We start from the raw sequence: 14,688 nt of genomic DNA, 5'->3' as shown, positions 1-14,688 counted from the left end.
TCTAATAAGTTTAGTGTTTTGTCAATTTTGTATAAAACGCCTCATATTTAGATGGATTCATCTAACCTTAGGGGGCTTTTAAGGGTTACAGTTCACCCAAAAATGTCTTTGTTCTGATGAACACAGAGAAAGATATTTGGAAGAATGCTTGTAACCAAACAGTTCTTGGCCACCATTGACTAACATAGAAAATAACAATGGCAGTCAAAAGTGCCCCAGAACTGTTTGCTATCCTACATTCTTCAAAATATCTTTTTTTGTGTTCAACAGAACAAATACCTTTATTCGGATTAGGGATGTAACGATTACTGGAATAATGATTTACCGTGATAATAACGTCCTACGGTTAGTATTACCGCTTCATATTTTAATTACCGCTAAACCGTACAAGTGTTACGGCTTAAAAAATCCAGTCCAGCATCAAACAAAGTTATCAAGAGTATAATGTAGATGCAACATGAAACGTGGGTTTTGTTCATTTATGTCAGGAGAGTAAATCAGGAGTATTGACATTCGGAACAAAATAACGTGAGACATACCTATTTATTCACGTCATCACCTGTGAGTTTGTGATGACAGTGCTTCACTAATTAGGACTTTAATCCAAAAATGTGCACATTCACATCTCTTTATACAAACCCATCATTTCTATTCATTTTTCATTAAAGGATGTGATATGATGAGTTTGAAACTCCGTTCAGCTTGTTTCTTCTGCTATGAGCGCTGTTATGAGCACAGGTGTCATGCCGCTTTCTCCTGGGTCCTAAAGTACACCCTTTTCTCACAGCACACGCAGACAGATGATTTGCTGAATTGTGTTGTGTTTACCTGAAAATCTGATTTACTCACTTAAGGTTGTTTAATCTGAACTAGGAAACTTTTACCTCATGCCCCCAACGTGCCATGACTAATATTAATGTTATTTATTTGATGTAAATCAAACAAAAGTACATTTACAGGTAAACTCAATATTAAATTTGGTTTACATCAGTATTTTTTTTACATTTCCAGAACATGTCAATAAAGCCATGATAATATTGATAATCGTGATAATGTTATTCACTATAACCGTGATCTGAACTTCCAATTCAGATTTGGAACAACTTGTGGGTGAGTAAATGAAGACAGAATTTTCATTTTTGGGTGAACTGTTCCTTTAAAACCCAATATTGCATAAATTCCCCCCCGGACTTCGGCATAAGTTTACTTTTGGCCACTACTGTACATTGATGTGTTTCCACCTGCAACACCCAGATTTCTTTGACATACTATTTTCAACAAATTCTACAGAAGGCCTCTAATACGTTTACAAATGCATGCTAGTGAAATGTTCATCTTGCATAAGGTTCTGTAGCCATGGTGCGGTTTGTTGTTTCTAGAAAACAACCAGTTACTGAATGATATAATCAGTTATGTGGCAGTTTTTGTGCTGCTTTCTGTCAACACACTGCCACATTGAGAGCCACAAACTCTTGTGCAGTGTTTTGTGCCAAGTGTGATGGTGGAGCATGTGAAAGAGAGAGACCATAGCATGACGGAGACAGACACAGACAGACACTGTGAAAAATTGGTGAGAATCTCTGTTGACTGTGGTACTTTAACAATGACTCCACCTGATCTGTAACCATGACATCAGTGGTTTTACACTGCTGGTATATTTATAGTGCCGAGGGTCTAGCTGTCATGGGAAGCTTGTGTGCTTGAAGGAAGTGGGCCAGTCTGTCAAAACACTACTTTCAAAACCATGCAATATACGATATGCAATATGATCATGTTTTAAGTCTAATCAGTTTGTGTATTATAATATTTCATTTGTTGCAAACCAATGCATAATTTTGCTATATTGTGCAGCTCGAATGACCTTCCTCCTCCTATGCTCCTATCTGCTTCTACTATACTCTACCCTCTCAACCCCCAAAAGATTACTTCATGGTGACTTTATGTAATTCTGAAATGAAATGACAGATGGTTGACTTCCACAGACCTCTGTGAAACGTGAAAGTTAGTTTCAGCCTCCCATGCCGCCCACGGACTATTCACTGACCATCTGATGCATATTGCACCAAAAAATGCCAAGCACTTTTTCGATCTGGCAAGCTCTAATCTGATTGGCTGCCTTTGTGCAGTTCTGCTAGTTGGGTACAAAGGTTTTTTTAAACCAGTCCAATGGGAAACAAAGTCATTTGCCAAAGTTTGTGAAATCAGTGCCATCAAAGACAGTTAAGTAGATGTTTCCAAGGAGAAATGTACATTCTCTTTTGTCATGTCAAGAATTGTGATTACAAAGTCATTTATTAATTATTTTGTGTCTGTTATTGTGATTTCTACTCAGCTACGTGGTACATAGAAAAAAAGAAGCTGGTCACGTTACATATCACTCCAACAATAATGGCTGTCACAATTATAAAATTTGGCTGACAATTAATTGTTTAATAAATAATTGTGGTTATAGCGATTAATAAGCACCTGTTTTAGGGATTAGACACATTTTATGCTTAATTGTCACATATTTTTGTGTGCTCCATTCATTAAATAATTGCCACAAATTGTTGTGAATATTTAATGTATTCCTTTGTAGATTGTCAGTTGCAGTGTACGATTAACACACATACCAAATTGACTGCCCCACCATTATAAAAAAAGAGAAAAAACATTTTTCTCTTTTAGGAATCTGTCAAAAACTTGTTTAAAACTAAACTATTTTTATTGTCACTCATTAGGCAAATAACAAACTGAAACCACTTAATAGTCTATTCACTTTTTATGCCCAAATTTGATCTGGTACTTTCAACTTCTCAGAAGCCAGAAATGAACAGAAATTCTAGTTTCAACATTATTTGTTCTATAGACATGACCCACATTTAGTTTTTGATGACTGAAAATGTGTACATTTTAAGAGTTTTCTCATGAAGACACATATAGATCTTTATATCTGAACCATATAGGGCCTTAAAATTAAAGTTCCCAAAAGAAAAGTTGAAAAAAAGAATCTAAAAGGACGTTAAGGTATCTTAACCAACATTCAGAGGCATGCAAATTCACTATTGGCATTAAATGCATCAAAGATTGCCAAAGTTAACAGATTTTATTAACAGATATACCAAGCTATGTGTAAAAATAAAATTATGATGCTCGTATATTTCTCAAGTCGCTTTCACTTCTGTAAAAAATTTAAAAATGAATCCAGGAACCTCTGGTTAAGTTGACACCAAATAACCCATTAGAAACACTGCACTGCTGTGACTAAAGAGCTTACACATTGTGATGAATTAACCATTAGAGAAACAAGATATTATTTTGGTTATTATTTTTCACAAACCTTACATTGGGTGGTGGTCTAATAAACTTGTTAAGCACTGTATATCTTTCAGAAATTTGAAAATTTAGCAAATAACCAAAACGATGACTATAAAGTGACCATAACAGAAAAGACTGTTGAGCATAACAGGCCTAAGCATGCAGCCTAAAACACATAAATATACAAAGTTGATACGAGTCAAATGATAGAGAATTGTGTCTGCTAAGTAATTTACAGTAATCACAATAATTGCTGTTTTCTGAAATAATTGTGGTAGGCCTGGGACGATATATTGTGTAATTTTTATGCTCAGTTTCTCAATGAATTACGGTTAAATGCCGCCACAAGGGTGCTTAGCCAGAAACTCAGAATATGGGACACAGAAGAAGAACGATTTACACATGTAAGATGTGTCCCAATTTGGGGGCTGCGTCCTTTGAAGGCTGCATTTTAAGACCGATTGTGTCACAGCAGCGCGACTGAAGGCTGGTAACGCTGTCCCGATTCAAAGGTTGCTTCACCTGCAGCCCCAAAATGTGACCTTATTACCGTGGGTTTTTAAGGATAGAACGAATGTATCCTTCACAGCGTTGGCTATCCCGAGATTCATTGCGCCTGTAACGGCTTGACATTTTTTTATATTAATTCGAAACTTTAGTTAAATAAAACTATGTAATTTACAAAAATGGTCCATTTCAGAGTTTTAATACTAAATATGATGTTGTTAATTAACATTATTGTTGTTGCATTATTGTGTTTAAATTTCGAAGGTTGGTTAATTTAATATACTGTTGGGCTGTTTTAATCATATTCTCTAAAGTAAAATATAATTTTTCTGGCTCCGTATTTGTTTAAAAAAGTAAGAAACGTCTCTGCAGGTGACGCAATTAGGAAATTTCACATGACTATGAAAAGGTCAACAATAGCGTTTGGAATGTAGAGAATGCTGTAATGCTCCAGTACCCTCCGTGTCTAAGAGGTCTATTTATAACATCCATCTCATGAAAATGCTCTGGTTTAATCTATCTCTCATTTCCCCTCATTCCCTCCTCTCTATCCCATCTATTTCTCTTCTCACGCCTTCTCGAAAATGTCGAAATGAAACCGGCGTTTGTTCCCGACACCCATTCGCCACATTTCACAGACAGATCTGTTTTAGCGGAGAGGCTAACGCCATCGGTTTGATATCCAAAAAGACGTCTCGAAGTTGTCAATTATGTTTCGCTGCTTATTCTGGTTGGTGAATGGCCGCATTGTCCCCAGAGATGGATAAAAAGCTTTCCTAATCATCCAGAGTGGCAACTTTTCATGTTCATTGTCGTGTCCAATGAGGCGTGACAGCGTAACATTCTGTTGGAGGCCATAAAAATGTGGGGTCACTGTCGGCCCCTCCTGGAGAGACGGGGGGTCAGTCTCCTCTCCCCGTGGCTGTGTGAGGCATGTCTCGCAGGCCCTGCGTTACCATGCCAGTCTTAGCGTCTATGCCCCTGGGAACCCTTCCAAACAATACACTCCCTTCAGCACGGGGACGATTCACAGGGGCCTGCTCACAGTTTTCTCCTTTAACACACACTGAAGAGCTTGACATTCTTGTGTGGAATCCTCTCTCTCACACTCACTCACTTTCTCTCTCTTTCACACTGTGGGTCTGTCTTTTTCTCTGATGTACCCTCTTTCTCTATTTATGTTGTCTTTATAATCTTCTGTTTCTATTTACTTTGTATTATATGTTGTTTTTGTGCAGTTGATTGGGATAATGTTTTTTTTTCAATATACAAATTCTCTCTTTCTCTCTCACTTTGAGGCCATCCACATGGAGACGCGCTGTATGTGTATACGTAAAGATTTTGTATCGTACTTTCGTTTCGTCCACACGGATCGGGCATTTTGGGAGCCTGAAACCGCTATTTTTTGAAACCGAGTCCCACAGTGGATAAATCTGAAAACGCCACCCTTGCGTTATCGTGTGTACAGCCGATCCATATATTTTCTAAAACGATGATGTCATCACTCCAGCGCGCAAAGATTATGGCTGCGTCTGAAATCGCCTACTTCCATACTATATAGTAGGCGAAAATGAGTATGAGTCATGAATACTATGTCTATGTCCGAAACCTCAGTATGCAAAAAACAGTAGGCGAGAAATACCCGGATGGTCTACTACTTCCGCCGAGATTCGTGAGTGTGGATCGGATGGACACTTATCTATCCCATGATGCCACGGGAGCTGAGCAACGGTCAAATTTCAAAAGTAAATCAAATAAATATAGCGGAAAACTTTAAGGCAGATGTCCGTTTTTAATGTAAGTGCCAATAAATGAATTTCTCGTGACTAAATTATGTTTTTAGCAACTCTCATGTGTAGGTTGTTGTTAATAGGTCATAGGTCAAAGAGCATACGGGTCACATGACCATAAAACATGGCGGACGCAGTATGTCCGAAATGTATTCATACCACTCCCACTCATACTATATAGAACGTACTGTTTTGACGGCCGATAGGTAGGTACTTATTCAAATTCAGTACGTACTGTCACAGTATGCGATTTCGGACGCAGCCGATGTGAATTCTCCAAATCTTCTTCTCCGATCTCTGTGGCAGAATTACAGCACCACATACCGATTTGGCATGTACTACATCGTTTTGAGTCAGTTTAGCGGTTTTGTGTGTATGCAGATATTTCTTGAGACGACGCCGTAAAAAGGAAAAAAAAAGATCTGATAGGGAAAGCTCTGGCTTTGTGTGGATGTGACCTTTATCTTTATATTTTTTCTATTTATTTACTTTTTATTGTGTGTTGTTGGTGTATAGTTAATTGTAAATAAAGTTTTTTCAATTTTCAAATCCTCTCTCCCCCTCTCACATGACTCTATCTTTCTGTCTCTCTCTCACTTACCCTCCTTCTCTCTCATTCTCTCCCTTCCTCCCCACTTTCTATGAGTGGTTTGTGAAGAGGAGAATCTGTATTGTGTGGGTCTTAACTGTCATTGGTGTTAAATCAACACCACCTGCATGTCTATTCTAGTAAAGATTTAAAAGCATTCAGTCTAACAAGCTTCTATTATTCCGGTAGCTGTTCACTAACTGTGGAGGTTGAGTTATTCTGTCTGTAGTGCTTTTCAGGGTAAAACATAAGTGTTTTTTGAAACCCACCTCAAAAATCTGTTAACAAATGGAAACAGGACTGAAAAGTGCTTTGGAAATGCCATCCAATCAATAGAAATAACTGCAGTGCACAAATTTCACGCTAATCGCTTAAAACGCGCCTACGCCAAGAACGATGCACGTATTGCTGCCTAGACCTAAAAACAACAATGTTATGGTTATTCTGAGATTCACATTTTACATACTTGAGCCTTTAAAAGTTGGAACAGATTTTGATTTGCTGCCCATGTTTTATCATTCATCTGGGAGAATTTGCTCCCAACTGTATTGTACCCTCTTCCTTGATATATTGGTCTTTCACGTTGTGTGGACTGTCTATTCTGTTAAATGTAGAATGTTTTTTAAACTATTTTTATAGTTATTTATGGTTATAGTATTGTTATCGTACAGGCCTTTACCGATGCAAATATTTGTAATGTAGACTCGTTGACAAAAACGGCACAAAACCTAATAAAGCTGTCAAGGCCTGTCTGCGCCAAGCCATATTGCAAGTTGTCCAATTGACTCGATGGATTTTCCATCATTTTCCTCTAACCAAACAAATAAATGTTCTCCCAGCCCACATTTGCAAAAAATACTGACAGTAGTGTATAGCTCCTGAGTTGCCAGTCAAGTTAACATAGCTGGCCTTACAGATCATTGAAATAAGAAGGGCTAAATTACTTCATGGTTAAAAATGAACCTTAAATAATCTTGTTTGACTTGCATTTTAGTGTGCATTTGAGTTTGGTGAGGGTCTGTCTAACATGACTTGAAATCACTGGTGTGGTGATTTTTCAAATGAAAAGGCAAAGTCTTCTGCATTTAGACTGTGTAAGTTCATGTTCCAGATCAGTTTGATGTTTACACAGTTCACAGTTCAGATGGTCAGTCAACAAATCTTATGTAAACATGAATCCAGCACACAGCACAGGCTTACAATTCTGGAGCTGCTCCTTTAACTGAGTCATGCTGATGCTCAAACACTTACAACTTGAAACCTGTTTAAATTCAGATGAAATGATGTTCTTTTCCTTTGTAATAAGGTTATCCATTTCCATCAATTTGATATATTCAGATCAAGTGATTCATTCTATTTTATCCCACATTATCCCCGTAATATTCTCTCACTGCCTCTTTTTCCTAACATCTCTGATGTAGACCGCTCCGGTTTATTCCACATTGACTTGTAAAAAGAGAAACCGATTGGTAGAAAGCAAATAAATATGTGAAGTACAAGAAATGACGCTGCACTTAGAGAAAATATGAACCAACGGGGATGCTGAGCCATAAGACAAGTCATTCCAGCATCAAATCGCATTATTTCACATTCCCCGTATTGATTGTTTAGGTCATCTTGGATTGCATGAAGATCTCATAATGGCCTCATTTTAATCACATCTTATTCATTTAAAACGTCATCGACAGTTTTCCAAGTCTCCTCACAGGATCTCTGCCAATCTATGCAGAGTAATGCATTAGGGGTTCATCGGTGACTTAGGGTCTATATCATCCAATTTCCTGTCAGGGAGGGATTGCTCAGCTCAACAGCTGTGTCTCACAGCGGCATTAAGCTTCATGTCTTCATTGCTCAACGCTGGATGGTGTTAAGAGCTAATCGGCATGATTTTCTGTCTTCACAGACTGACTTCACAGGCATGTGCTATGCCACTGGATAACCAAAAGGACTGCAGCCTCCTGAACCTTGTATGTCTGACAAATGGTGGGTGTATTATTTTTTGACATAGCTGTAGTATGACATTTTTCATGAATGTTGTCATTATATGTGTACCCTGTTTCTGTCGCTTTTTCACAGTTATCATCCATTTAATAGACCAATATATAGAGTGTCGCAGGGATTTTTTTTGTAGGCCAACACAAAAGTTAGAGTAACACTGATTCCCTCAACCAAAAGCCTATGATTTTTTTCCCATGGACTTTTGGAGGATCGCAAAATATGAGTTGTGCGTGTGATTAACAAAGGTTTAGATACTTACCCGTTTTGTCTATTATCTTAAAAATTAAAACAATATTCGTTACTTTTGAATCCTAAATACAATTATCAAGTAAAAAGCTAACATGAGGCTATGAACAGACTACACTACGGTCACTCGATATTAACGTCACCACCACCAAGCCTCCGACAACTTTTTCAAACTTTATGAAAAAGTGTCCACTCAGTGAATGAATCTCTATCCGTGTTTTTAGAGATTTGTACCCATGTTGCATTATTTGTGAGATTTATATGAGCGATGAAGTCTAACTCGCCAAGTAGTAGGATGTAGTAACTCAACTACTGGTTTATGTTGTCACTTTGAAACCGTCTATATAGACCAAAACCACTTTTTGTACCAGGCTGTAAATAATTTTTTCGGCTGTAAAGTTGGGCACTGTAACATTTTTACCATTTTAACAACCAGTCTCTTGCGGCCAGTCAATGAATTGAAGTTTATGTCACTTCCTTGTTGGTTTCACGTGAGAGACCAGAAGGTTGCCACTCGGTGACTACACTAAAACAGACTATATATAGTTTGATTTATTTTTACATCATAATACCCATTTCTCCTCAGTTTAAATGAGTTTAATATATTACATTAATAAAGGAGTAATTGATCCTAAAGCCTAAACCTGACTGGCCGTTTATACCAACAGCCAACTGTACTGTATAATGTGTGCCGAGTCCTGCTCTAAGCTCTTGTAACACTAATTTTGTCACACTTCATTTGTTCAGTGTTTTTGCAGTGCATGGGATGGCCCTCATCATCACCCTGCTTCAGTCCCTCCTCCTAGGCATTCTGGGAGCCCCAAGGGTCTATAGCAGTTATCCTCGCTTCTCATCCAATGACACGGTCTTCCAACACCTTGCCTTGCACCCTGACCCCAGCGTGGGGACGGTCTACGTGGGGGCACGAGACCATCTGTTCCAGCTCGCCGGCCTCGATGGCCTCCGTCTTGAAGTGGATGAGAGAACAGGGCCGGTCAGAGATAGTAAAGACTGCCTGCCTCCGGTGACGCAGGAGAATTGCCCTCAGGCTGGACGTGTGAACAACCACAACAAACTGCTGCTGGTGGATCCATACTCCTTCCAGCTCATCACCTGTGGTAGTGTGCATCAAGGCACCTGCCAAAAACGCAGTCTCGAAAATGTGAACGAAGTTCTCTTCTCTACCGAGAGACCTGTTGACACTCAGTACGTAGCGGCTAACGACCCGACCGTATCAACGGTTGGACTTGTAGTGCGGCCGCATGACAAAGATCCAGTTTTGTACGTGGGTCGAGGCTACACCAGCAGTCACCCACCGGTCTCCACTCGACAACTTTTAACGGAGCCTGTGTTTTCCTATGAGGAAACCGCCAAACTCGCTGTCGCCGGCCGCCTCTCGGAATACGATCACAATTTCGTTGCTACATTTGCGCGACGCAACCACGTCTACTTCTTGTTCTATAGGCGCGACCTGAAAGCTACAAGGGAATATCGTACGTACGTGGCACGGGTGTGTCTTGACGACCAGGCGTATTACTCCTACGTTGAAGTTCCGCTGACGTGCCGCTCAGGCGCGATGGGAAAGAACTACAATCTCCTCCAGGGGGCGCAAGTGGGTCGTAAGGATAATGTAGCCTCGCAAGTTTTATTGGGAGTCTTCTCGACGGCAATTAGTGGTGCTAGTGGACCCAGTGAGGATTCGGCGTTGTGCTTGTATAATTTGGATGATGTGGACCGTCGTATTGATGAGACTCGAGATCTGTGCTACACGCAGGATGGGGAGAAAAGGGGCAACAAGGTGGCATACATCGAATACGAAGTTAAATCCAGTTGTGCCAACCTGCCAACGGTGAGTAAATGCAAATAAAGTTTCAAATAGCATCTTAGATTGAACTGTCATCATTGATTTACTCTCATGTCATTTAAAACCTGTATATGACTCTTTCTTCTGTGAAACACAAAATAAGATATTTTGGGAAATGTGTGAGTGGTTTTGTGTCTATACAATGGAAGTCAATGGAGGCCGGTGTTGTTTGGTTACCAACATTTTTCAAAATATCTTTGTAGCGAGGAAGGCGGGACGAGAGCCTTGGGGCAGGAAGGCGGGGCCGGTGGCGTGAGTGATAATGAGTATCAGCTGTACGCCACCGGCCCCACGGCTCTCGTCCCGCCTTCCTCGCTACAATCTTCTTTTGTGTTCTGCAGAAGAATTAAAGTCATACAGGTTTGGAATGACCATTGTCCATCTAAATTGGTCAGAAGAATTACTTTGAGTAATTACTTTGAGTTTGAACGTTGCATCACAACACTTGGTTACAGTTTGTATTACAGTAATATTTGTGAAGTGCATTTCGCTTGTTCACTCTTCAAATTGTAACATTATAGACATAAACTGTCCACATAAATACATTTTAGAGTCAAGTGTTCCCACATGATCCTCACAGTACTTCAGCTTTAGTAGGAAAGCCTGGGAAAATAAAAAGATGCCCACAATGAAACTCTAGAGAACTGGACCGCATCGTTTTCTTCTAGCGTAGTATTCAAACAAACATTCATCCTCATTCAAAAACACTGCTTTAATTCTCAGGCAAATCACATTCGCTTATATGAGCCTGTCTGTCTGTCTTGAGCGAATTATATTGTACCCTTTGAGGAGCATAAGACGTAACTACCTAGCATTAGTTCTAACAAGGCTCCCGGACAAATCCCAGACCTCATGGATGTGGGCTCTCAGGCACAAAACCTTTTCATGACCTTTTTGTATCTGCCCATTCATTCCTTTAACATCCACTGTCCTGGCTCGCTCAATCAATAAAACACACATGCCTAAACAACCCTAATGATGTTTACTAGTGGAGGGGGTGGGGAGGAGGAATGAGGAGGGTTAGATGTCCAGAAGACTTCAGAAGAATTGAGGCAAGAATTGCCAGTTAAAGAAATAGTTTATCCGAAATGAAACTGTAACTTCAGTCGAATGTCACTATAAATCTATCATTGTTTCTTTGGTGAAATACAAAATAGAAAGTTAGGCATGTTTACGCTTGACTTTTCAACATGTAGCTAAAATAATATGAATGCAATAAAATGTTATATATGTTGTTGTTAAATTGTAAAATAAATTATTAATATACAATCAATAAAATGTGGGTGGGTGTAGAGTGTAAAAACGACAGCAATTTACCAGTGTTGTGAGAAAGATGCCAAGTAGTGTTGACGCTGTTGAGTTCGAATCTGCCTTTTGCTTCTTTACATTTTTACATCACATTTACTTTGTGGTGTCGAAATGGAATGAAAATGAATGGACTAAATGAGCCAGGTGGAATGTATTTGAGGAAGTCAAGGCTTTAGCTAAAACGCAGAATGGAGTTTCATTTATTAGGCATTCCTAAAGTCAAAAGGTTTTGACTGACGATGCTTTGAAAAGTAAATGTCATATGCGTTAAATTAGAGATGGCAAAAGTGATTGGGTCCTGTCCCACCCAAATACAATGGTTCCGACGCCCATGTACAATCAATACAATCCCAATATACAGTATAAACAACAACAAACATGACAAATCAGAACAGATAAATTTATTTATTATCTAAGTTATCAGAACAGATTTGTCATGTTTTTATATATATACATTCTGCATGTACCTGTGCGTGAGCATCTTTCTGTCTATGGTAGTGGAAGCGTGAAAGAGAACGGGGATTACTATACAATTTATTATTATTATATAGTAAGTTATTAATTGCTGCAAATTGTTAATGTAGCTTGTTTGTGCTCACATTTATTCAAATGTGGTGCATCAAGATGCAGTGTGGTAGATTTTACCGTGATAAATCAAAGTGCAGTTTTAAATCAGTTTAAGCTTTTAGATAAACACGTCCCTTAAAGCAACACTATAGAACTTTTGCTCACGGTTCCCCCATGTGGTTGATAAGCGCAATTGTCTGTTACCAGTGTCGTTAATAATGTTGCTGTATAAGCTTCCCCGTGGGCAGCGCAACACATGTGAATTTGTTTACAAAGCTGATTGAACCGGCGAATGCAGAAATGTCTTTTGGAAACTCTTCCGTAGGCTGGGGCTGTGTGTACCGAGCCGAACACGGAACTTACAGAGTGTGGTTGTAGCCGCTATGAGGCTGGTCAGGTAGCAGCGGCAGTAGAATTCGTCCGGATAAGAGTTGTTATACCACTGAAATCATTTTAGAGACTTTATTTTAAGGTTGAAAAACTACAAAGTGTTGCTTTAAATTGGTTTATACTGATCCTGTGAACGCCACTACCCAAACACATGACACGTTTTGTTTGTCATAAACATTCTGACCCATTTTCATGATTTCCCCTATAATGCTCCCAAAATGTATACTCGACAAAAACTCACATCACCTCTTATAATAAAAGAAAAAGCATGTCAGTCAGACTAGACTTCTGGAGGGGATTTGATGTGTTGTGCTAAAAGAAAGGAGCAGCCTTGCTATCCTAGTATGAAACCAAGATAATCTTCATTTAATCTGCTTTTCTAAGATAAGAGGATTGCACAACCTTGAGGTAATCGTCTGAGAATGAAACCCTTACAGTAAAAGACAGCCAGTCTGAATTTAAGATTGCACAAGAAGAAACTGGATTATGTTACGACGGTTTTGTCATGAAAACATGTTTTTGTGTCTACCAGAACACCCTGAATGCTTACCCTTGCGGCTCAGATCACACCCCCAGTCCAATGGCGAGCCGGGAGCCGGTTGAAGCTGAAGCGGTATTGGACAACCCCTCCACCCGTCTTACCTCTGTGGCCGTCAGTGTGAAGGAGCGGCACAGCATTGTCTTCCTGGGTGACTCCAAAGGCAATTTGCATAAGGTATTAAATACCAACGTGAATTGTGTGACTGGTCATTTCTCAGAATTATTTATTTTGCATTTATAGTGCACTTTGTAGAACGCCAGGGAAATATAAGTCCACTGGTAATATTATCTGTCTACTTAAGCAGTAAAGAGATTTTGCCCACCGGGTGAATGTGTCATAGCCATGATAGTGCTGAAACAGCAGGGTTTTTTGTGTTTCTTCAGCTGGACCACAGAAAAGCCTTCACCGCAAACCACGCTATATAAAGCAGTATTTACAGTGAAGGCTGATGGCCCAGAGACAAACATAGTCTCATTTTGACCCTTTTGTGCTGAAATCTAACAAATAAACGTCCATGCCTGTAGGAAATGACAAGTACATGCGTGTCTGAGAGGTCGAAGTTTATAACGCGTGTTTGGTTAACTCCAGGCAACAGTACGTGACCTAGGCCTCACTATGACAGTCAATCACTGTTCTTTGCTATTTGACATATTTTGGCAAGTTGGCGTCATTGTTCATAAGCATGCATGACATTTATGCAGAGAAAAGCAAGTGATGCATTTAGAAAGTGAAAGACAAAATTGGGAAGTGATACGGGTGCTCATCGCTCCCTATATGCAAGCGGGCATGATGCAAGACCCTAGGCGAGACTTGTATTACTTCTCCTATACCTGGCTATATTGGCAACAGTTCGAAGGTCAGTGTAAGGGTACGTTTACACAACAATAATGCAGTAAAACACTGAAGAGTTTTCCTTCATCACATTTTTAAAAAAGTTTTACGTTCAGTCGTTCACACAACAGCATTTCGGAAAATAAGTAAAAACTTTGTTTTATACTTGCCAGCCAAGTGGTTGGCGATAATCCCAGCGGAACTTGTACTTTTACTTTTTTTTAGAGGTGGTTAATTTGTATAAATTCGTACAATCTAATTTGAATGTTTTAATACGATTTGCTTTCGTGCCAGTGATGTTCGGTTAAGGGGTGGGATTAGGAGAGGGGCATCAGTATTGTTTTTTGTTATAATCGTACGTTTTTGTATGATTGTCATGGTACGAATTGACACAAATTTGCCACCTCGTAAAATAGTTACGAATTCTTGTGAGATCAGGTTGTTTTGGTTATATTCGCGAATGCCCATAGACGGTTTCATCGGACGCACGCGCCTGGCCTAAAGTTAATTTTCGGTCTGTGTTTGGTTATAAAATAACAATTTATTTCATTGAATTTATATTCATATTTTATTGTATAATAATTGTATTCAATTAAATTAAAACTACTCAACAGTTATTGATTCTTCGCGGAGGTCTGACCGAAGTTAAGTTTAGGCCACATAACGTTTGATTGTGTTGTTGCCGCTGAAACCATCTATAGACTGAACGCATAATACACCGTGCGTATGACAACACATTGTTCACAAATTCACGTTTTTT

The 14,688-nt window shown here is 39.3% G+C and overlaps 1 protein-coding gene across 4 annotated transcripts in view; it reads left to right on the top strand.

Annotated features, from left to right (window-relative positions):
- Positions 1 to 14,688, top strand: part of plxnb1a (plexin b1a) — an 81,832-nt gene that overhangs the window by 39,739 nt on the left and 27,405 nt on the right. For all 4 annotated transcript variants that reach the window (XM_057363111.1, XM_057363110.1, XM_057363108.1 and 1 more), the window contains 3 exons: positions 8,087 to 8,166; positions 9,175 to 10,276; positions 13,089 to 13,271. In XM_057363111.1, the coding sequence (XP_057219094.1) occupies positions 8,153 to 8,166; positions 9,175 to 10,276; positions 13,089 to 13,271 (1,299 nt within the window). In that variant the 5' untranslated portion in view covers positions 8,087 to 8,152. The remainder of the gene's footprint in view (positions 1 to 8,086; positions 8,167 to 9,174; positions 10,277 to 13,088; positions 13,272 to 14,688) is intronic.

This window comes from Triplophysa rosa, linkage group LG21 (genome assembly GCF_024868665.1).
Source record: "Triplophysa rosa linkage group LG21, Trosa_1v2, whole genome shotgun sequence".
Taxonomy (NCBI): Eukaryota; Metazoa; Chordata; class Actinopteri; order Cypriniformes; family Nemacheilidae; genus Triplophysa; species Triplophysa rosa.
This window is presented reverse-complemented; position numbering and strand designations above follow the sequence as displayed.